The 24,881-nt window shown below is 48.6% G+C and overlaps 1 protein-coding gene across 2 annotated transcripts in view; it reads left to right on the top strand.

Moving 5' to 3' along the window:
- The window catches only part of PIAS4 (protein inhibitor of activated STAT 4), a 741,820-nt gene that overhangs the window by 574,006 nt on the left and 142,933 nt on the right, over positions 1–24,881 (top strand). For both annotated transcript variants that reach the window (XM_069649398.1, XM_069649399.1), the window contains one exon: positions 8,222–8,382. In XM_069649398.1, the coding sequence (XP_069505499.1) occupies positions 8,222–8,382 (161 nt within the window). The remainder of the gene's footprint in view (positions 1–8,221; positions 8,383–24,881) is intronic.

The raw sequence follows: 24,881 nt of genomic DNA, 5'->3' as shown, positions 1-24,881 counted from the left end.
CAGGTTAGCTCGGTGGAGGGAGCTTTTTTAACGATCGCCTCCAGAAGGCTTGTAGAACTTCGTCAGACACAAGTCACAACCCAAGGTTGGGGCCTATCTTTTCATCAGCATCCTGCAAGGGGGACTACTTTCCGGTCCAGGTACTAACACCAGCACAGGTATTGAGACTGTCAGCTCCCGGTCGCCAGGCCGAGGGGGGGGGGGGGGTCACTGGATCCTACCGGTGAGGTCGCTGAGGGACTGCAAGGTTCTTTTACCAGGTCTCGTCCCGTGGGGCTATGCCCTACTACCGGACAAATGTCTGAGGGGATGCCTGTACGCAGCACACCCGCGACAGTCGAGGGCAAGAAACCTACCAGGCCCCAGCCCGAGGTGCAGGGTAGGGTGCAAACTCCATCGCCAAGAGTCCTGGAGGAGGCTGGGCCCAACGCGGCAAGCACCACGACAAAGGCACGTGGCATGCAGCCTGACAAGATAGCCGCCGCATCAGACAAGATTGCCACCCTTCACGGTGCAGGTGGAAGGAGTGTCGAGGTGGGACTGATCTTCACAAGGTACGTGACCTACTGTATATCCTTGAACATCGCAGGGCAGATCCACCCAGCAGAGAAGGCAGGGTACGCCCCAGGTCTCAGCAGCCTTTGGGTCACGCTCCTTCTCCCAGGTCACCTAGCGCCCCACCGGCATGAGGACAGGTTTTTTGAGAAATTCCTCATGCTTATGTGTTTTAGCCACCCCCCCACCCCAAAATCCCCTCCCCACCCCCAAGTGGGAGCCATCCTTATGGATGCGATCAAGGACATCCTGCCTTTGCTCCCTCTGCCAGCTCCCACAGTCAACCTGCCTGTGGCTCTGGCACCTCGGGCCCCAGTGCAGGCCCGGCAGCCCACTCCAGAAGCCTCAGTGCTGGCGCCTGTGCCTCCGGTTCCCCAGGTGACTCAACTCCAACCTCCACAGCCTCAGGCTCCAGTCAGCACACCTCAGCCCTCGGCACCCAGTAGTCCACCCGCTCGCAACCAGCAGGAGTCCTTGATGGACACGGATGAGGAGGGGGACCCCGACAGTCCATCGGCCAAGGTGTTGCCTGACCGGCTCGCAGGCGTAGCGGAGTACTTGGGCCTTCCACAACCTGAGGTCGAACCGCCTGAGGCGGGAGTCCTGGCAGAGGCAAAAGGACATAACGTTGGCCCAGAGGGGTTGCTTAAACTTCATTTGGCGCAGCCCATGAACCAGCGCCTCAACGCCAAGTGCATGTTGCTAGAGGGGGGAATACGCTCTTTCTCTCGGCGTACCCACAACCACACTCCTTGGTGTGTGCAGCGTCCTCTATCTACTCGAAGCCGCAGTTGTCTTCAACCACCTCCTCCTCAGCGCTGCTAGGCAAGTAGGAGAAGATCTTGGAGACGTATGTCAAGAAGGTGTACTCCAATGCCTCGCTGCACCTTCGTCAGTCTAATGCAGATGCCATGCTCGTAGCCGTTAACCAGAGGCTTTGGCGGGAAATAGCCGACTTCCTTTCGGAATTTACGGTGCACAGACACGGTTCAAGGTGGGGCTGGCAGAAGCAACAATGGTGGCTCAAGGCATCATGGAGTCCACAGTGGCGCATATAGACTCCTTAGGCCGCGCCATCTGCATCGCCACGGACAATGAAGGGACTGCCTGGCTACGGGCTACCCAAATTCAACTCGGAAATCCAGGAAAGCATATTGGACCTTCCATTCGAGGGTAGTGTCCCATTTCATTCCACCACTGATAAGGAGCCCGATGAGAACAGTTTCCAGATTGTGAAATACTTATCTATCCTCAAAGTCCGCACCCACAGCGTACAGCCAGACACACCAGTGTTCCGACAAGAGGCGGGCCTTTGGTGGGTTCTGGGGCTTCCAGGAACGAAGGTCCAAGCAGCCGGACCGGTCTTAGTCAACACTGCCGCAAACAGCAAAAGGCTGGGAATAAGGGCTTCTTTCAGTCCCCCTCCTCAACCCCAGCCTCGGAGGGGAAAAAGGCATGACACTCCCCTCAGAGTACACGTCTCCCCGGTGGGGGGCAGACTTGCTCTCCATGCTCCGTATTGGTGCAAAAAAAGGTTAGCATATCCCTGGATCCTATCCGTAGTGTCCACGGGCTACCGCCTACCGGTCCCTCCCTCTCCTCCTTTCTCTCCACCACTCCCACAGCTTGGGACAACAGCTTTGTTTCTAGAGATTCGCTCACTCATCGAGTGCCGAGCAGTGGAAGAAGTAACAGCCTCCCAGCGGGGCATGGGCTTCTACTCCAAAATTATCGCCATACACAAGAAGAACCAGGCTGGCCCGAGTTGTGTTGGAACTATCCACCATGAACCTTTCCCTCCCACTTCAAAAGTTCAAGATGGTTACGCCAGTGCTTATTGCAGAGACACTGCAAGGGAGATTGGATGTGCTCCCTGGATCTTAAGGACGCTTATTTACATGTCCCGATTTGGCAGCTCCATCGTTCCTTCCTGAGGTTCAGTATCGTGGGCTTCCGCTTCCAATACAATGTTTTACCATTTGGCCTCAATTCAGCCCCCAGGGTCTTTACCAGGCTCATCAATGCAGTGGCGACCTGCCTCAGACCTTAAGGGCACCATGTTTATCCATATCTAGACGACTGGCTCGTCAGGGTTAGATCCCCAGAGGCAGTCCAGCACACCACCTCATGAATACTCTACACAAATTGGGATTTTCGATCAATCTTAAGAAGTCACAGAGCTGACGCAGCATCCACTGTTCCTGGGTCTCATGTGGGATACGAACTGAGTGTTTCCCTCCGAGGACAAGATACTAGACATCAAGAGGGGCACAAGTCATTTTCTCAACAGGAGACATCAGCGTGGTGGTAACAGCACATCCTGGGTATCATGGCGGCCTGTCTTCTGGCAGTACCACACACAAGGCTAAAAACTAGATTTCATCTGCACTTCGCAGCCTCATGGAGTCAGGAGTGGGGTTCCCAAGCTGAACTTTTCTGCATTTCTGCTTTTCTCCACCAGGACCTGGTCTGGTGGGGCACGGACGGCAACTTGAGAATAGGCAGGCCCTTCAATCAACCTGCACCGTAGTTACCATCACCATGGACTCGTCCCTGGTGGGCTAAGGAGCTACCCTGGACGACAACAGCATCCAGAGTTTGGTCTCTTCAGGAGCAAGAGGATCATATCAACTGGCTAGAGCTGAAGGCCATCTGGCTGGCTCTCGAGGCCTTCCTTCCCCCTCATCCGTGGCAAGACGGTCCTCATACAAACTGACAACTCCACCAGCATGTACTACATCAACAGGGTGGCACCAGGCCCCCTCTTCTATGCATCCTGGCAGTCAGCATATGGGAATGGGTTCTGGCAAACGACATGTACTTGACAGCGATCCCCCTCACGGGGGTTGAACCTGGAGGTGGACAGGATCAGCATGCTGGGGGGCGGACAATTACGAATGGCAATTGAACGATAGGTCCTTAAGGGGATCTTCAACAGATGGGGGTCATCTGCAGGTGGGCCTCTTTGCCACCTGGTACAACAGGAAATGCCTGCAGTTTGCATCCTAGCCAGGACAAGGTCGAGGCTCTCTGGGCGATGTTTTACAGATAGTGGAACAGCATGAAGGTCTATGCCTTCCCTCCCACTCCACTGATACACGGGGTGATCTGCAAGATGAGGGAGTCCCGGCACCTCCGTATCATTCTGATAGTTCCATGGTGGCCGGCGTGGCCATGGTTTTTGGAGCTACTCAGCCTGCTGGACCTGCCTCCGATGCACCTTCCACTGGGCCCAGCTCATCTACTGTTACAGCAGGGGGGCACAGTCATCCAACACCCATCCACCCCCACTCCAAGTTAGCCCTTGCAGCGTGGTTCCTGAACAGATCACATTGAAGCATCTGCACCTCTTGTTAACCGTGACATCATTCGGGGTGCTACGAGCAATGCTACTAGGAGCCAGTACAAAAGCAAGTGGACTTAAGTTTTACCACTGGGCTGAGCCTAAGGAGGTCGATCCTCTTACTTACATGTGGGCGATGTGCTCTTTTTCGGCACACCTAGCATACTCTGGTGTACAAATACACATGCCGCACCGATCTGGCGACCATCAGAGCCTACCGGAACTCGCAGGAGGAGGTTTTCTCATCTGCCAATCCAGTTGGTAAGACATCGACGAACCTCACCAGGCTCTACCCACCCATCAAGAATCCACATGCTGTGTGGGACCACAACATAGTGTTGGGCGCCTTGGTGCATAAACCTGTTGAGCCACCGTCTGTTGCCTTTTACTGTTTATTATCTGTTTCTCCTCTGCTTTGCACTTTCCACTTCTCACCCCTTCCATGCACTTTTCCACTTGCCCTCTCCCATGCACCTGCAAATTCTCAATGTCACTGGGCCTAGTAAGATCACTGTTTTGTTCTCCCCTGTTCCCCTCCCTTGCCTTGGTGCTCTGAAATACTTGTGTACGAGCGCGATAGAAATAAAATATCAATGGTGTCCGCGGACATCAGGCTGGTCATCATTAAGACCATTTTTTTTGGTGGGTCTTCCATCTGCTGGTCGTGTCAGCGAAATGCAAGGTCTGGTGGCTTCTGACCCATACACTACATTACATATCGACAAGGTGGTCCTCAGAACGCATGCCGCGTTCTTGCCTAAAGTAGTTGCTGCTTTCCATCTAAATGAGATTGTACTCCCGACTTCCTTTGCAGACCCCAAGGACGATGCTCAGACGGTTCTACACTGTCTAGATGTTAGGCGAGCGCTAAAGTTCCATCCGGACAGAACCAGTAGCTGCCGCAAATCTGAGGCTCAATTTATCACCTTCGGTGGGTGAAGGCCAGGATATCGGGCTTCCAAGGCCTGCATAGCAAGGTGGATGGTTTTGGCCATTAAGGAGGTCTATGGGGGGGGGGGCAGCACAAACCACTTCGGCAAACATGCACCCCCACTCTGTCAGAGCCAAGGCCACGGCTGTCGCGTTCCAGAGACACCTCCCGTGGGAGGTCATCAGCAGGGCAGCTTTGTGGACCATTCTCTCAGCTTTTTGCAAGCAATGTTTGGATGCCGTCTCCAGGTCGGATGCAGCATTTGGGCAGGCAGTATTAAGGAACTTTTTTTCTTAAGGTGGGTCACCTCTCCACCCTGGGGCTACATTCAGTTGTAATTGCCCATACAGTATGGAGGAAAGGGGACGGGATGTAGCAGTAATTAAATTACTCACCGTAGTGACTAACGCATGCCTACTCCATAGTCCCCTTTCCTCCATACCTCCCACCATCCTCCCCCTAATAAAACTGGTGTCACTAGGCAATGGTAATATTATCAACGCGTCAATGGGAACTGAGGAGTGGCGCCGGTGGGCGGATTCAGGGGAGGGCATACCCCGGGGCCGCACCCCTGCACGCCTCTAAATTTAAAGGTTCAGTCTCCTGTCCCTAGCGAGGGACGCCCATACAGTATGGAGGAAAGGGGACTATGGACTAGGAGTACGTTAGTCGCTACGGTGAGTAAATTATAATTTACTGGCTTCTTTTTATTGTAGATTTCCATAAAGATGAACAATGTTGGACTCCATAATTGTGAATGGTGAAACTGCTTCACTTGATGACCATCTTTTCTGGTTGACTGATTTAGAATTGAATTTAAGTCTCTGCTTCATGAGTAGATTGCACTCCCTCCTTGTCCCCCCACCCCCAACTAGGCTCTCTGAAAACAGCTGCTGGCAACTTATTGGGTCATCTTTAATGTTAGGCTTGTGTGCCCCTGTTCGGGAGAATTTTCAACTCTTATGCCAATTATGCTCCACCTGAAAGACCCCCAGCACTTTTGCTGGATTTCTTTTTTTGCTTTACTCTCCTTAATGAATGAGACTTTTACCACTCACTCATTCTTTTTGCTCTGAGATGGAAGCCCTATTTTTCAGCCACTATGATTCTTTTTACTTTAATGGAGTCACGCTTTCCTCCATGTATTTCACTTCAGGCATCTGTAATAAGTTGTTCCAGTACCCAGCACCTTATGTGCTGGGGTGTCCCTTGGGCTTACCTTCATGTACTGTATTACTTTTTCCTTAGAACTGTTCTCCAGGATAGTAAGGTACGTTTACCTTACCTTGCTTTTTGTGGGATCAGCTCACACCGCCTTATGTGGAGTGCTGAGGGGCTACCTTGTAACTCCTTTGCCACTGCTCCTGTAACTTTTATAGTTACAGTAACAGACAAACCTAAATGTCTGCTGGCAGTGGATACCTTTTTGCCATGTTTGTTACTCGCAGGCTGCTTCCACAGCTGCAGTACAGCACCCATGAGTGATCATTTTCTTGAAATAGCCCCAGTCATCTTTTATCACCATTTTTCGTTTGTGTTCTCTGTTGGCCCTTCTACCATTCCAGGCGAGGTTTGTTCCTCTTTGAGTTTTGCCTATGGCGGTATCCCTTTTTGAAGCCTGCCTAGGCTCCAGTATGTCTGCTGAGTCTGGAGCCCAAAATCTCCCTGGCCTTTGTCTTAGGGTATGCCTGGCTGGAACCAGTTTCAACTGGGCGGCTGGCTGTCCTGTAAGGACAGCTTCCCCCAGGTGATTGACCGGTCCATAGGACTGAAAGAATGGGTTCCTGCATGAAAGGTGAGGCTTTTGGGACAGAATGCTACGTCGACCACTGGAACTGAAGCTCCGAAGACTACCAAAGACGCCTGCAGCACCCCCAGTAACCGTGGAAGCACTACTTAGTACTGCAGCTCTCCTGACCAAGTTTCTGAATAGACAGGGAAGTTCTGCCAAGGATGAGTTCCTCTGGGCTGGTGGGCCTAACCAGCTTTGAGACGGCTCTTCAATATGAGCTGTCCTGTGACGTTCCTGGGCTGCAGAATCCCAATACCCGGGGTCCCTCATCCACCTTTAAGTGCATTTGCCTTGCTGTTGACGAATCTCGCTGGAACTTCGGTGGCATCCATGTGGACCTCCAGCAACATGAATCCTCGCCTCAAAGTCCCCCTCACCAAATTGTTAACTATTGGTGCTGAAAAAAAGCACCCAAACAGATGCAGGAGTACACAGATTTCTGTGTTGGGGAGTCCCCCTCTCGACTACTGCTGCATGAGCCCATCCAGGGTCCCCTTCTCTCCCCCCACTTTCGCACTGTGACCAAGGACTGGGACTCCGGGTTTGCAGCTGTGCTGCTAGAAGGCGTACAGCTGCATCAGCTTCTTCACTGTCAATGTACTGTGGGACTTAGGGAAAACTTACATGAAGCTGTTTGTATCATTCCTTTGCTTTTGGAGCACTGTGTGGGTGTTCACCCATTTTCAGTCGCCCAGGCCTAACAGACTGTGCCCCACAGGAAGGCTTCTCCTAAGATCCTTAACTTTTTCCAAGACCAACTCACTTGTTGCATACTTGTGCTAAGATTTATAGCCAAACTGTTGCATTCCTATTGATTCGGGCATTGCTGATTTCCTAACAGTCAATCCTCTGAACCTCTTGGCTTGGGCTTTTATTGTTTCCCTCCAAAACCTGAACTGAAGAACCCTTTTCTTGTTAGGGAAAAGACTGCCTAAACCTTTTAAGAGTTGCTGTTAGTATTGCTTACCTGTGATTGTTGCTCTTTGCATTCTTGAATTTACCTAAACTTGAATACTGCAGAGTTGATTTTAAAATGAGTACTTTTGCTGACCTTAACTGAAGTCCCACTCTTTGGATAAGAAAAGTATAGAACAACGTACTTGCCTCCTTTATTCCCTTAATATTCTAAATAAACGTTTGATGTTGCTAGTGTATACATTTCTTTGAGTTTAACTGCCTTGTGTATGTGTATGCACAAATCACTGTTTTGCTATAACTGCAAGTGTTTCTCCTTGGATCTATGTATGTTCTGATTTCCTTGCACTGATTTACAGCTCACATTCCTCATCCCAAGATAAGCCTGGCTGCTCTGCCACTCTAACAACCCTGGGTAGTACAGGCCTATATTAGAGGTTGCGACCTTGACATCAAGGGATACGCCTTGTAGAGTCCAAAACCAATTCTAAAACTTGCATAACAGCCCCCTTGTGCAGTTCTACATGTTGACCAAAGTAGTGCTTAGGCAAATCTGTAAAACGTATGTATGCCAATTCCAGTCTCTTCCATGAAGCATTAGTAAGAGAGGCGAACAATGTGCCTGCTAGTCTTATTACAAAAATGAGTGCCTTTGGCAGATGGGTAATTGTTTTTTGTTTTGCAGCTGGTGAAAATGCGACTCACAGTGCCGTGCCGAGCAGAGACCTGTGCACACCTGCAATGTTTTGATGCAGTCTTCTACCTGCAGATGAATGAGAAAAAGCCAACATGGATGTGTCCGGTCTGTGACAAAGGTGCCCCTTATGACCAGCTAATAATTGATGGGTAAGCAGACAGTTTTTTCTTTCCTAGTAGGCCTTTCTCCAAAGGTTCTTGTTTGAAGTGCTATTTTGGCATTGTCTAGCTACTCGCCATGCCCACTGCAACGCAATCTGTCCATAGTCCTTAATGTAATTTTCTCTACATAATTTAGTCTGTTTTTGGTTTATTATGATTGCACCTTAGGAAGAATGAAAAAAGGTTAAAGCCCCCCTCCCCCCACCCCCTGGCTTAGTCAATTATTGCTCTTCGTTGATAGTTTGAGGAACCTCTGTACAGTAGTTAATTTGTTATTAAACCATTAATTTTCATGTTATTGTCTTCCCTTTTCTCTCTGATCTCATGATGCTGGATATGTTTTCCTTGTGGATTGAATTTCCCGCTCCTTGACCACTGATTTAGTCGTATAGTGTTTGACGCAACTTAATTTCTGTTGTGAATTTCATTAATCTGTCGTTGAGGTAGGTGGAGGCTTATTTGGGCAGTTCGAGGGAGAGAGCTAGGGCAAGGCATATTCTATTCTGGGAATCACAGAGAAGGCAAGTGCAATAGTCGACTTTCCCCAGACATTAACTAATTAAAAGTTCATTTATTGGACCATTTTTCTTCTTCATGCTAAACCTATTGCAAACATTGTGAATAGGTCTGCAACACCACCCACCTTCAAAATGTGAAGGATTGGTATTCCACCTAATTAGATATATCTTTGAAGGAGGTTCAAAATCCAATGATTGTCTGGCATTATATCTGTGCCCCATGGTGTTTTCACCAGTTATCAACTGGGATGCTCTACCATAGAGATTTGTGTTTTGGTTTTGTTAAGAGGGATTTTCAGAAACCAGCCTGAGGGGTTATAAGAACCCAATGTAGGGGTGCAACTTGGTTACACTTAACTCGTAACCAAACTCTCAAAGGTAGAGACTGAGCAGTTGGACTTGATCTCAGGTGGAGGTCTGCTTGCTCTGAAATACAGTTAGCAATTGCAAAGTCTGCGGTACACAGGTGTATACAAAACTCTTTACACGTTTGAATACATTAGTAGTTATGTTAAAATCGCTAATACGGGATAAAGTGCACCCTACTCTTCCCTGAGGATATTGTGAGTCACAAAGGAGTTTGGTTATGAAATAGAGGAACTATCTGAAGACATGGTATCTTTTTAAGATCACAACGCTCAGAGGTAACCTACAGTATCCATTAAAAGTACAGCATCAGGTACATCCTCATAATACATGGTCACACCAGTCTTTTTTAATACTTGGTCTTTTAATCGTTCATATTTAAGAAATATTCCAGTTGTGTTGAATGAAAGTATATTCTATCCTAAGGACTTGGAATAACGCACAGGTAACCAACTTGTAAGGTTTTACAAATATGTGAATAGAAAAATCATTTAAAAGACGGCTTTGCTGGATGCCACTTCTTCTCAGCCTTACATGGAGTTCTGCTATCTTGTGTTACCCACCAGTACATGATGTAAATAGCTCATTTGACTCCTGACTAACTTGACAAAACTGAGTTAATTGGAAAGGTTTGTTATGACTTTTATTCAGTGTTGAAATTCTGCTGAGCTAACTTACTCATTGTGCTGGCTATGGCAACAGCCACTGTAATGGCACCAATCAACGGTAACAAGACTGGAAATGTCAGTTATTGCAGATCTATACCTGTAGTAATTGCATGAAGCAATATATATCTTACTCCTACGTCCCCTCCCCTTTCCTTCATACTTGTGGGACATTCTGTCCTTCGGGACAGGACCGTGGCACTTTTGTAAAAAGCATAAAAAATTACACATTTTTGTCCTTTTATTTTTACGCTGGGTACTGCATGTGGCCGTAACCCTGCCCTCCTGAGCTCCGCCCCTCGCCCTTCAGTCCTTATTAGGCAAAGTTTGTACGCAGTACCCTCTGGGAACACTACAAACAACTCTGCATACAGGTATAGGAAACCCAACCTTAGGTATAAGATTGTACTACACAGTTTTGGTAGCGTGTTGAGCAGCTAGGCTCATCTGAAGAGGGGTCAATGTGAGCTGTAGGGGAGTTGCACAGAGATTCACAGTGACAAGTATTCAAATAAACACACAAGGTTTCTTGAATGACAAATTATTTGTCAGAATAAGACTTCTTCAGAAGGGAGCAATATAATGGTAACACACAAATACACTTCAATACTGTACACTCTTAGTTTCTAAATCAGTAAATACCCTTTTGGGATGGCCCACAGACACAACCTACACCCTGAGGTGACTTAAATAGCTAGAGTGCTGGGGACATTAATATCTTCCTGTTTGTATCTAAAATACGGTTATAAGTTGGCAAAAGGAAAAGGTTATTAGAACAACAAATATTCTTAAGCAGGCAAGTACTTCTGGATCCCTACAGCAGAGTAATTCAGTACAACAGGCTAGGCCGAAGTCAATGGGCAAAAGTGTTATATAGGATGAAGCACCTGGTAAGTAGAAAGTCTTTGCTCAATGTTTTAGAAGTCTTTGAAGAAAAGAATCAAATGTAGGGCCACAAGCCGTTAGACTTGTGAGTAGTAGACGATGCAAGCAACTCTACAGCAAGAGGTACATTCTCTGGCTTTGTACAGTACCTTCGAATTGAAGAAAAAGTGCAGCAGATGACTTCTGTTCCTCTGCAGCTGTGCAGATCTCACTGTTCCTGGGCCTCAGTTGTGGGGACAAGAGGGAGGACTTTTGGGGACTCCTGCAATGGGACGGTCACCGCTTGCAACCGGCAATCTTGAAATCAGTGGCTGTTCAGTGTTTCTGCTCCTCGTGACTACCGCAAACAGCTACACCGCAGTTCCTGGCTGTCGAGATGGACTTTCCTTGCTTCTGGGGTCGTGCACTCTGTTGTGGGAGCTCGGGCTCGGTCAGTCCTGCTTCCTGGGAGTCTGGAGGATCTTCCCGAAGCTCTAGGCCAGCTTAAAAGCAATGCGCACACAATCTAGTGTTTCTCTCCCTGGCTGTACAGTTTCCGGCAGCAACTCTGGAAATTCAACCAGCTCCGACAGGATGTCCAGGTGGATTACTTAGAAGTTGATTGATCCCACCAACTCAAGGGGATACGAATTTGGAGTTTCAACACAGCAGTAGGGCTTCACCGGGTAAACCAACGGTCCAGGAGTTGCAGCAGGCATCCTCTTCAAGTTCTTATTTGGTTCCTTCGTCCAGTGGTCGCCTGCCTTCCAAGCCAAAAGTGTTGCCTTTTATTCAGTTCTCCCCCATTCATTCAAGCCTAGTTGTCACTCACCCAGCAGGGTGGCTGTCCTTGCCGGACAGTCATCAGGCCAATAACTACTGAGTGCATTTGGGTCTCCTAAGAGACTTGGAACAGGGAGTTTCGGGCACCTCCCTCACTTCCTGCCCACCCCAGCACCCTGTAGCCAGAGGCAGGCTTCACTTGTGAATCCCGCCAAAGGCAAAGTGAACAATGGGACCAAACCTGGTTTGGCGCGCAGAGTAAATCTCAAGAAGGACCTTGCCAGAAAGAACGGGTGAAAAAAGACCGGGGCATGTTGACAAAAATTGCTGCCTTGGGTGCTTTACTGCAGCTGCGAACGCAGCCCGCGGTAAATGCACACCATGGTAGTTAAAACAAAACTACTGCCACCAGCTATTCGGTGAGGAAGGGATAACATAAAATTGTTACATGAGAAGCTAGACAAAGGGGATACTAAGTAACCCCTCCAGTCCCCTATTGTAAGATAGTGTGTGCTGGGTCTAGAAAGCTACAAATGTAAGTCAATTTCACTTTACTGCTCTGGGAAACCGTAGTTTATCCCACAGAAGTGGTCAATATGTTCCTTCCCAATAGGGCTGAACACTGCAAGGTCATCCAAGTATGCCATGCAGAAGCCCTCCATCCCAATCAGAACATGATTCATCATCCTTTGGAATGTAGCAGGTGCATTCTTTAGTCCAAAAGGCATGACCTTAAACTGGTAGAGGCCTCCTGGGTTTGAAAATAAATGCAATTTTTTCCTTGGCATGGTCTGTCAGAGCCATTTGCCAATAGCCTGAGGCTAGGTCAAATGTACTGAGGTACTTGGCTGAACCAGGTTTGTCCACCATCTCATCTGTCCTAGGTAAGGGATGGGCATCAGTCATGGTGACTGCATTAAGTGCTCTATAGTCCACACAGCATCTCAACTCTTTGGATCCTGCCTTTTTATTGTACTAGCACATTTGGACTAGACCATGGACTGGTAGATGGCTCTATTACCCCGAGATCAAGCATCTTGTTGACCTCTGCCTTTATGTGGGTTCTTACGTGGTCTGACATTCTGTAACCTCTGCTTTTAACAGGTAAACAGTCACCAGTGAGAATCTCATGCTGGCCACAAGGGGTCAAGCCTGGTGAGTGAAAACGGAGGGGAAAACTGATTTAACAGAATTCTGCACTCCTATTGTTCCAGTGTCGGATCTGAAGAGTGATTGACTCCTATCTTTCCATCTAAAGGTTGTCCCCTGAGGAGGTCGGGTAGAGGTTCGTCTCCTCTTGAGCAGAGGCTAGAAACAAAGCTCCCAGGTCTGATCTAGAGATGTAGGCCTTTAGGCGTTTGTTGTGAAAGACCCTGGGGGCCACCTTAGGGTTGCCTAAGTCCACCAAATAATGGACCTCCAAGTTTTCCCCAACCTTGAAGGGTCCAGTCCATTTGCCCTCTAAGGCCATCTTCTTTGTAGGTACCATAACTAGAACTAGCTGGTCTTGAGTAAACTCAACCACATTTGCCTTCTGGTCATGCCAATGCTTCACCAGAGCCTGACCTGCTTTCAAGTTATCAGATGCTTCTGTCATCATGTGTATCATTCTCCTCCGGAGACCTAACACATAGTCAGTGACTCTCACTGGCTTGTGGGAAGGAGCACTCCCTAACCCTTCTTTGATTAGGGCCAATGGACCTCTAACCGGATGACCATAGAGGAGTTCAAAGGGACTGAATCCATCCTCTTCCTGAGGGACATCTCTATAAGCAAAGAGAAGGCATGGCAGTAGAAGGTCACACTTTCTTATAAGGGGTTCTTCTAAAGCACCTATCGTGCTCTTCATAGTTCTTGTAAACCTCTTTCTGATGTTTGTTAATCTGCTTAGAATCACATGCTGTGCATAGGTCCGACATCCAGTGGTCACTGCGGAGTATTGCATTTTGTTTTTTGTAGTCGAAAAGGGGACGTCGACAAGGCGTGTCTGTAACACTATCCCTATAGTGACGTGCGTTGTACCCACAATCCCTCACGCGTCGAGGTCCCTCTGATTGTTTTTTTCCGCCCAGTTTCTGGTCGCCTTTCGCGGAGCTCCTAGAGAGACATTGCTATACTTGCCACGGACCTCGGTCCTTTTTTTGTCATAACTTAATATACTGATAACGATCCCTCCCCCTCGACGTTAGCTCTGAAGCTGCTTCTCCGCCGAACTGATTTTCGACGGAGAGGAAGAGCGGAGGAGATCCTTCGGCGCTGCCGAACACGTGGCCTGGCCTCGACGGCCAACTTACAGTAGGGAGAGTGGGGGTTAAAACTTTGTCTCTTCTCTTTGAGAATGTCTTTCTTTCTCCCCTTTTTTTCCCTTGGGGTTGTTATCGCCAGCTATTATTGCCTCAGCTATGGAGAAGACACCATTTAAGTTTTGCCCACGCTGCAGGGGCAAATATACTTGGAAAGATAAGCACAAGCTCTGTAATCGTTGCTTACCCCTCGATCACATAGAGAACAGCTGCGCAGCCTGCAAGCTCTTAAAACCCAGGACTCTTAAAGAACGTAGGGTTAAGAGGTGGGCGGACTACGCGATGTCGAAGTCAGTTTCCCCACCCGCTGCCGCTGTTACTGAAAGTGACGAGGAGTGCGATAACTCGACGTCCGTTACGGAAGTCATGAACCCCCAGAAGGAGCGCTCCCGCTCCTCGTCCGTCCCCGGCCCCGACGGGCTCGGCTCACGCCCTGCTTATGGGGATGAACACCCCGGCGACAAGGACGCACACAAACCCCATAAGGCTAAACACACTACCCACGGCTCTTCTTCGTCGAGAACGAAGGATCCATCAGCGCCGAAGGGGACGCAGGGCACTCCGGCGTCTACCGCAGACCGTAAAGGTCACAAGCCCCACCCGCAAACGCAACCGCGACCAGCGATTGGGCTTCCATCTAACACGGGCGCTACCCCAAAAACATCCGACGCAGCGCTCCATAGAGCGACCGTCGAGGTACAACGCGCAACGCACACAACGTCGACAACAGAGCCCTCGACGGACAAAATCATGGTCGAGAGCCTAGCGAGAATTGTCGCCGAAGACAAGCGTACGCGGACGACGAAACAAACGTCGAATACCGCGTCGAAAAAACATAAAAGTAGCCAGGAACTACCCCTTTCTCCAAAGGACGCTTCCGAACTACCTGAAGGCTTTTCAGAAGGAGACGGGAACCTCTCGTCGACGTTGTGGGAGCGTTCGAAACGATTCGAAGGCGAAAACACTAATTTCCCCCCTCTAGACTATTCAGGGGTACCCCATGAGACCCTTGAAAGACTCCATTCTTGCATGGAGAAAATGGAAAGGTTTCTAGGAAACCAAGACCCACCCACTCACAAAAGACAAAGAGAATGGGCACAGGATGACCCTAGAGTCAAGATTCCTAGGCTGGTTGACCTCACTGAGGAGGAGCAATACCTCCAAGAAGATGAGTGTTTGGGGGGGAGAAGAAGAGGTAGAACTTGAGGAAGAGGGGTTCGAAGAAGATCCTTACACCACTGCTACAGGGTTTGAAGAGGATACAGCTACCTCGCAGCCCTGGCATTCACCGTCAGTGCAGCCTTGGCAATCCCCATCAGTACATTCAGACCCTGATGCCTTTCTACCTTCTCCTCTCAAGGATTCACATGGGAACTCCTCTCCCATAGATGACCAACCTTCCCTCAATGCACTATTGCGCAAGGCAGCAGCGCATTTTGAGATTGATACAGGGGAAACTCTTCCAGACATTGACTTTGTAGAAAAAGTCATCAAAGAAAAAGCCCCTGTTAGCCAATCTATTCCACTCCTGGCTTCTATTAAAAGAAGAATTTCTCCTTCCCTTACAAACCCAGCTTTAGTAAGAGGGGTCAACCCTAGAATAGAAAAGCTCTTCAGCCCTTCATCCTCTCACCCTTTATACATCAAAGGACACTCTATTCCGGACTCCCTTGTGGTTACCAACACAAGAAAAAGAGCAGGGGTGCCACTATCCACTAGTGAAGCACCTCCAGACAAAGAAGGCAAAAAACTCTACGCACTAGGGAAGAGAATCACGACCTCCGCCGCCTTCTCTACTAGAATTGCTAATAACAACTCACTTTTAGCTAGCTACGCAGATGCACAGTGGAACAAGCTGCGCAGCGAAGCAGAGGAAGCACCTGAACCTCTGCGTTCTCGCCTGCTAGCTATAATATCAGAGGGCACACTGGTAAACCAGGGCATCGTTAAGAACTCCCTAGATGCCGCTGAGACGGCTGGCCGCTCCCTAGTGCAGGGAATACTTCTCAAGCGCCACGTTTGGCTACGCAATTCAGGTTTTAAGCCCGAAACCCAAGCCTCACTCATAAATAAACCCATTGAACAGACGCATATGTTTGGGAAAGCAGTAAATGAGGCCCTAGAACATGCTAAAAAAGAGTTTGATACCATCAAGACTCTTGATCAAATTTCTAGGCCCCCTAACAGGCGAGGCTATGGTAATAAACGCTCCTTTCGTGGCCAAAGACAGCAGCAGAACCAACAACAACAATATTACTCTGGCTCCAACTGGCCCACTAACCAGGGTAACACCCAGTTCAGTCAGAGGCCAACGCCGTGGCAAAGGAAGAGGTCGTGGTTCCAGCCCCAGAGGTTCCACGCCCAATACCAGCAAATGACCCGAAAATTCGGGTCCCCTCCCATGCATCACCGGTCGGGGGCCGGCTAACATCGTTCCTTTCAGCATGGGAGGGAATCACGTCAGACCGTTGGGTATTATCCACCATAGCCCACGGATACTGCATCGAGTTCAACGGTTCCCCGAAGTACAAACCCCCACGGAACCGACGCATGACACCGCAACACCTCTCCATCCTTCTTCAAGAGGTGGAAGAACTACTGAAGAAAGAAGCTATAGAGCCCGTCCCCCTATCACAGGTAACAGAAGGTATTTATTCAGTGTACTTCCTTGTACCCAAAAAGGACTTAACCATGCGCCCTGTATTAGATCTGCGCCCAGCGAACAGGTTTGTCAAACCCCAAAAGTTTTGTATGGTGACCTTGCAGGAAGTAATCCCACTTTTATCACAAGGGGATTACATGACAACACTAGACATGAAAGATGCATACTTTCATATTTTAATGTTGCCAGCGCACAGAAAATACCTCAGGTTCAAGATAGAGAACAAGCACTACCAGTTCAGAGTACTACCCTTCGGGATAGCATCTGCACCAAGGGTATTCACGAAAGTACTGGCAGTGGCAGCGGCCCACCTACGCAGGTTATCCATCCCGGTATACCCTTACCTCGACGACTGGCTCATAACAGGGGATTCTTACGAAACCTGCTTCTCCAATACCCAAAAGACCGTAGACCTTTTGTCCCAACTGGGCTTCTCCATCAACGAAAAGAAGTCCAGCTTAGACCCCAGCCAAACCAAACAATTCCTAGGGGCTCTAATTCGAACAAAGGACGGCCTCGTATTCCCCTCCAACGAGAGGGTCCAAAACATGCTGTTTCAAATTCCCCATTATGTAGTAGGCCGAGAGGTGACGGTACGCAAAGCAATGCGCTTGCTAGGGATGATGGCGTCATGTATTTATTTGGTACCTCACGCGCGCCTGCGCATGCGCCCAATGCAAGAGTGGCTCTACAGCCAGTGGTGTCAGGCCAGCGGACAATGGGACGATCTAGTGGTGGTCTCGCAGGCCTTGGTTCTCTCGCTACGGTGGTGGACAAAAGAAAACCTGTTATTAGGGAAAACTTTTGCCACACCCGCAGTGGAAGCCACTCTAACCACAGACGCATCCCTTACAGGATGGGGGGCTCACCTATCCCATCAGACGGCCCACGGAGTGTGGACTCCGAGTTTAGCATCCAAGCATATAAACCTGCTGGAACTACTAGCGTTGTTCAAAGCACTGAAAGCCTTTCAGGAACACTTACAAGGAAAGACAGTGATGGTCCTCACAGACAGCACCACAGCCATGTACTACCTCAACAAGCAAGGGGGCACTCACTCTCCAGGACTGTCCAAGCTGTCCCAGAATATTTGGAAGTGGGCTCTCAAACACAACATGTTCCTACTATCACAACATGTACCAGGGGAACTCGATCTGCTAGCAGACAAACTCAGCAGAGACTTCCCACTGCCCGAAGAGTACGAATGGCAATTGCACGAAGACATCATCTTAGACGTCTTCACGCAATGGGGATTCCCGGAAATAGACCTGTTCGCAACCCTGGAGAACTCACAATGCCAAAGTTACGCCTCCAGGTACCCCCAGAACCAGTCCAAGGGGAACGGTCTGTTGATTCAATGGTCAGGGAAATTTGTTTACGCCTTTCCCCCGACTCCCCTTCTCAACAAAGTGGTGCACAAGATGCACCAGGAGCAGGTTACCATGATACTAGTGGCCCCCATGTGGGCCCGGCAGCCATGGTTCGCTCACTTGATGGAGATGTCCCTATCTCCCCCAGTAAAACTTCCCTGCCCGTACAACATGCTGTCACAAGACAAGGGCAGAACACTGCATCCATGCCCTCAGACCATGAACTTAGCAGCCTGGCTCCTGAGATCATAGAATTTGGACACTTACAACTCCCACAGAGATGTATGGACATCCTCAGGGAAGCCAGAAAACCTAATACTCGCCACTGCTACTCTAGCAAGTGGAAAAGATTTGTCATCTGGTGTAGAAGTAAGAACATCAACCCGGTTGACTGCTCTGCCACTGACATTATTCTGTACTTGACCCATTTACTGGATTCAGGTCTAGTGTTTAATTCCATTAAAGTCCACCTAGCAGCACTTTCTGCATACACCACTTCCCAACTTAAAGTGTCGTGGTGGAAGATACCAGTTATCAAAGCCTTTATGGAAGGGGTAAAAAGAATACACCCCCCGATAGCTAACCCAGCTCCCGGATGGGACTTAAACGTGGTACTTTCTAGACTCATGGGCACTCCTTTCGAACCCATGCACAAGGCAACTCTTAAATACCTCTCTTAAGACTGCTTTCCTAATAGCTATCACATCCATTAGGAGAGTAAGTGAACTACAGGCTCTTTCTGTACTAGAACCCTTCGTATCAGTTCACAAAGATAAAGTGGTTCTTCGCACACACCCAAGGTTTGCACCAAAATTCATCTCAAAATTTCACGTAAACCAATCTATAGAACTACCAACGTTCTTTCAAAACCCTTCCAGCTTGGGAGAAAAAAGTCTGCATACACTAGATGTACGCAGAGCTGTCATGTTCTACATGGAAAGAACCAGATCACTGAGAAAGACTAATCAGTTCTTTGTCTCGGTGGCAGCAGGAAGAGAAGGAGATGCAGTCTCTAAGTCCACTATATCTAGATGGATGGTACAATGCATCACTCTCTGTTACACTCTTGCTAAGAGAGAACTACCCTTCAAGCCAAGAGCACATTCCACTCGAGGCACGGGGGCCTCCATAGCATTCATTGCAAATGTTCCCCTTGAGTCCATCTGCAAAGCGGCAACCTGGAGTTCTGTGCACACATTTACAAAACACTACTGTCTAGATGCACACTCTAGATCTGATTCCCAGGTTGGGCAGGCAGTATTAAGACATCTTTTCTCTACTGTTCCTTCTCATAACCCACCGCCATCTCCGGGTACTGCTCGCTAGTCTATGCACAGCATGTGATTCTAAGCAGATTAACAAACATCAGAAGACAATGCATTACTTACCGTAAAAGCATTTCTGATGGTTGTATCTGCTTAGATTCACATGCGCCCACCCTTCCTCCCCGCTTGGATGGAAGGAACATAGACATCTTTCTATATTTCTCTCTTTTCTGTACTCACTCACATCTAGAAGGCTCCCTCAGGGCAGAAAAATACAAACAGAGGGACCTCGACGCGTGAGGGATTGTGGGTACAACGCACGTCACTATAGGGATAGTGTTACAGACACGCCTTGTCGACGTCCCCTTTTCGACTACGAAAAACAAAATGCAATACTCCGCAGTGACCACTGGATGTCGGACCTATGCACAGCATGTGAATCTAAGCAGATACAACCATCAGAAATGCTTTTACGGTAAGTAATGCATTGTCATACCAACCCATTGGTTTGGGGGTCGTAGGTTGTTGAGAACTTGTAGGTAACTCAACATTTTTTTGTTGTTTTTTTTTGCTTTGTGGACAGCCATGTGGAAGGATGTGGCATGGACACCAGTCTGGAATCAACCTTAGGGGCTGGTTGATTGTGAGTGAGTAGTTTCACAATGATTGTAATTTGTTTTTGGCCTGCTTTATGCACTCTTTTGGAGTGGTGAGTTGTTTTTTTCTTCAAATTATAATATATATTTTTTTTAATTTTATTTATTAACCATTTATGTATTTATATTTTTTGGTGAGCACTGTGTGCTAATCTGGTGTCTGTCTAGCTTGTTTTGGCTTCTGATGCTTTTTTCTGTGCTGCATCCAAAGGGTGCAGTCTGTGGGGTGTAGTCCTTTGTGCCTGGCCTTTTCCCAGCCACCCCCCTCCAACCCGCCCTGATTGGTACATTCACCTGGTCATAACTGACCTTCCCAGGGCAGCCCTTGCTGCTAAGGACCCCAAGGCAAAGGGCGGCTCCTGCAATTGCGGCTCCAGAAAGTGTCCGCAGGGGAAGCCTGAAGTGTACAGACCCCAACAAAACTGTGTGTGGCATGGGTGGGGTGTAGAGCAATTACTCTACTCCAGAAAGCCCCCGCCACTCTACCTTACCTTACCTTTCCTTAGCGTAAACTGCCATAGACTCAGACCATGCACACCTAGACAGATTTGACCACCAAGCTAAATCCATTCAAGGCTGGACTGTAAATGTTGTCCTGCATAACGTCCAACCATACTTACCAATGTTAACTTGTGCTACTCCCAGAGGCGATGATTAGCCAGCCTCACACCGAGACAGGTGTAATAATGTTACCAAGTGCCACGCTTTCATGGAATCATATCATATCCCTCACTTAGTTGGTACTGTAAATGATAGATGGAATTCTGAATGATAACATGTGCCTCATCTAGATAGAATTATGACTAGTAGCATATAGCTCACTTAGTTGGAATTGTAAACGATAGCATGTACCTCATCTAGACATAACTATGATTGGTAGCATATCCCTCACTTAGTTGGTACAGTAAATGATAGAATTGTGAATGATAGCATGTGCCTCATCTAGACAGAATTATGACTGTTAGCATATAGCTCATTTAGTTGGAATTGTGAAGGATAGCATGTGCCTCATCTAGATAGAATTAGAATTGTAGCATATCGCTCACTTAGTTGGACTTGTAAACGATAGCATGTACCTCATCTAGACATAACTGATTGGTAGCTTACCCCTCAGTTGGTACTGCAAATGATTAGAATTGTGAATGATGGCATATCCCGCACCTAGATGAAATTGCGAATGGTAGCATGTGCCACAATTAGATGGAATTGTGAATGATGGCATGATCCACACTTAGATTGAATTGTAAAGGATAGCATGTACCTCATCTAGACAGTATTATGACTGGTAGCATATAGCTCACTTAGTTGGAATTGTAAATGATAGCATGTGCCGTGCCACGCTTAGATGGAATTGTGAATGATGGCATGTGCCTCATCTAGACAGAATTATGATTGGTAGCATATCCCTCTTAGTTGGTACTGTAAATGATAGAACTGAGAACGATAGCATGTGCAACACTTTGATTAAATTGTGAATGATAGCATATCCCTCACTTAGATAGAATTGTGAATGATGGCATGAATCACACTTAGATGAAATTGCAAATGATAGCATGTGCCTCATCTAGATAGAATTAGGAGTGGTAGCATTATCCCACAATTAGTTGGAATTGCAAATGGTAGCAGTGTGCCACATCTAGATAGAATATGATTGTAGCATATCCCTCACTTGGAATTGTGAATGATAGCACATCCCGCACTTGGATAGACTTTTGAATTATATCATGTTTCACGCTTATTGTTGAACTTAGAAATTGTGCCTAATGTACGCCCCCTGTCCTGCTCTCGTGCTTGATCGCAGGCGCTTTACTGATAACCACCATATCACACTAAGTTGCTTACTCTCCCGTACACACAATCATTCGACTAGAACACAGCTGTACTATGACACATTTGGTCTAGCTGTTCTCATAATGACATGACCCCATGAACTCCACATCATCCTAATAAAACACAGCTAGCAGAGCACTTTACGGCTAGCTTAAGCGTCTCCTCAGGCCTAACGCAGCCAGAACTCAGTCTGGGTGTCCACCCTCCAGGCTGAACACATCCAACTGATTTCCTCAGCACCACACCTACCGCTAAGAAGCAGCTATCATGCAACAACCACACAAGCTGCACACATATCCGGTGCACCCACGCACCATACCACACTCTCTCTCTCTACTGACTGAAATGTGGTTCCCAAGGGTGTTCAACCTACCAGCGCTTTGAGATCATACCAATGATACATAAGGCGCTATATAAATGCCAAATAACATAGCGTAACATGGCTTGCATGTAGTGGGATGTAAAGTTGGATCCGGTGTCGGGGATAACCTCCTTAGGGAAACCTACTCTGGTAAAAAAATACCAAGTGGGGCCTTAGCCATGGCCTGAGCTGTGACAGTCCTCATAGGTATGGCTTCAGGATACCTGGTAGCGTGGTCTACCACAACCAGTATAAATCGGTTGCCTGAAGATGTTGGAGGGTCTAAGGGACCAACAATGTCTATTCCTACCCTCTCAAAAGGAACTTGCACCAATGGGAGGTGCACCAAAGGTGCCACATTCTTGGCTCCACTCTTGCCAGACGTGTGCCAGCTTCTACGGAATTTATCTACATAAGACCCCTTCTTGGGTCAGTAGAAATGCAGAGAAATCCTTTCCTTGGTCTTAAAGCTTAAGTGACCAGCCAAGGGAATCGCATGGGCTAACTGTAGAGACTGAGGTCTCGCCTCCTGGGGCACTACAAGTCGTCTGTAGTCTCCTGGGGTAGACTCAATAGGTTCACTGTAAAGGAGGCCATCCTCCCAGTACAACCTGTGCTTCCCGGGCTCTTGCCCTTCCAGCTGAGAAGCTGCCTGTTGGCGTAGCCCTTCAAGAGTAGGACACTCTTTGACCTCTGCTGAAGTCTGCCCTACAGGGGCCACCTTCTGCCAGTAAAGACTGCAGCTCAGGATGGTCTTTAGGATCCAGACCTCCAACAGGGGGAAGGTCTTCTTCCAGCTCTGTCATCTGGTTGGATCTTACACTCGGCTTGAGCTGGTGGAGTAGTCACAGGTGACTTGGGACTGTCCTCTCAGGGGTGTCCTGGTTTGATGCACAGGAGTGCTATCTTGTTTCCTGGGACCTTGGGTTTCCCCTTTCTCTGTCTTCCTGAAAATAGAAGTTGGCTTTTCCTGTGGATTGGGTGTTATAGGTTCTTCTGTAACCCACTGAGAGTCATTTAAAGTGAGCGCTCAGGCCTTCCTAGTCCGCTCCTGCTTCCTTTTACTGGGAGGCCTAGGGGTGCTTGATACAACTCCAAGAGTTTTTAAGTCATTCCCCAGCAGGACTTTCCCAGGCCCCTCACTTTGTACGCTGACAGGTATTCTTACAGTCATATTATTGCACTGGATGGGAGCTGGTAGTATTGGAACCATCTGGATAGGGCCTCCAGCAAGGTTAGTGGGGCCTTTTGGGTGCCTTAGCAACATCCTCAGGTTTGAAAAAGGTTTCATCCACCTCGGTGATGCTGGCCCCAGTGTCTCTAGTGGCAAGGGTCTCCTGGCCATTTACAAGTACACTGTCCTTGTAGCATTCTTTGATGGCATCTGGTATAGTTATTTCTGAGGCTTGTGGAATCTGCTTAGATCACATGCTGTGCATAGGCCGACATCTAGTGGAAGCTGCGGAGTATTACAGTTTGTTTTTCGAAACTCGAAAATGGGCGTCGACACAGGGCGTGCCAGTAATACTATCTCTAGTGTGACGTCCACTGTACCCAAGATCCCTCACGCGTCTAGGATCCTCAGATTGTTTTTTTCCGCCATACTGGTCGGAAGCATCTTGCGGAGTCCCCTGGCCTTAGCCATACTTTTGCTAAAATTTTAAGTTATTAATCTATTGACATCCTACCCCACCCCAGCGTCGAACTTCGACACTCTACGCCGGCTGGAGAAGAAATCGACCGTCGGCTGCTGCACGACAGATTTGGGCCTTGGAAGGCCGCTGGCCTCGGCCCGGGCCTGGTAGGCCGCAGGCCTCGGCCCTGCAAGTAGGGAGAGTGGGGGGTGGTACATACTCTACACTCTTGGTATATAGGTACACCTTATACATTTCCTACACTTAACAGCCTGCTGCCTCAAGGTGCGTATGGAGGGTACCCCTTTTCAATTCTGCCCCAAGTGCAACCGCAAATACCCATGGGTTGACAGGCACGCCACGTGCAATCTCTGCTTGCCGAGGGACCACCCCGAAGCGAACTTCAGAGCGTGTAATAGGTTTAAACCTAAGACAATTAAGGACCGTTCGACGAAGCGTTGGGCCCGCCACGCCAGGCAGGCGGCCATGGCAGCGAAAGGGCGCCTTCAGCGATGGCAGTGACGCCATACTTTCGGACGGCGAGGGCATTACGGCGTCGAAAGACAGCCGAGCGCAGGTCCCCGACCTCGGAAGGTCGTCCGGCAGGGCGGCTATGGGGAAGACCCCCAGCGACGCAAGCGCTTCACATACTACACACACTAAACACACTAAGTCCAACCGAGACTCGACGACATCGAGTTCTCGGAAAGAGGCACAGACAGAACGTTCCGATTCGGTGTCCTCTGTTCGCTCTCGTTCAAGATCGCCGCATGACTCCAGGCAATCATCCACTCTTGCCAAGAGTGCCTCGCTCCCTAGGCTAACAGAAGTTTGTTCGTCGGAAGACGAAGACGACTTCCACCCCCAGGCCGCGCTCCAGGAGGCGGAGCCCGCAGTTAAAGCCAGCGAGGCCCCACGCTCGAAGGACAGGGACACCTCTCCCGATCCTCGACGCCAGGCTTTGAAAAACTCCGGAGCCACTAAGGGACAGGGAAAACATTTTTCTACGCACGGGGAGGGGGGAAAACAGCAGAAGAAACTACCTGTACATTTTTCCACACCTGTGAAACACTCCACCCCCCCTAAACAGACAGACAAGCCCAGGTCTGCTGATAGGTCCACAACCAGCAAAGCTACTCAAGATAAATCCCATAGACTTGCTGAGAGAGTCATCCCCAGTTCCAAAAAATGGTCCAGTGAAGACATAGAT

The sequence above is a fragment of the Ambystoma mexicanum genome, chromosome 1p (genome assembly GCF_040938575.1).
Source record: "Ambystoma mexicanum isolate Mex_15411 chromosome 1p, UKY_AmexF1_1, whole genome shotgun sequence".
In the NCBI taxonomy this organism is placed as follows: domain Eukaryota; kingdom Metazoa; phylum Chordata; class Amphibia; order Caudata; family Ambystomatidae; genus Ambystoma; species Ambystoma mexicanum.
This window is presented reverse-complemented; position numbering and strand designations above follow the sequence as displayed.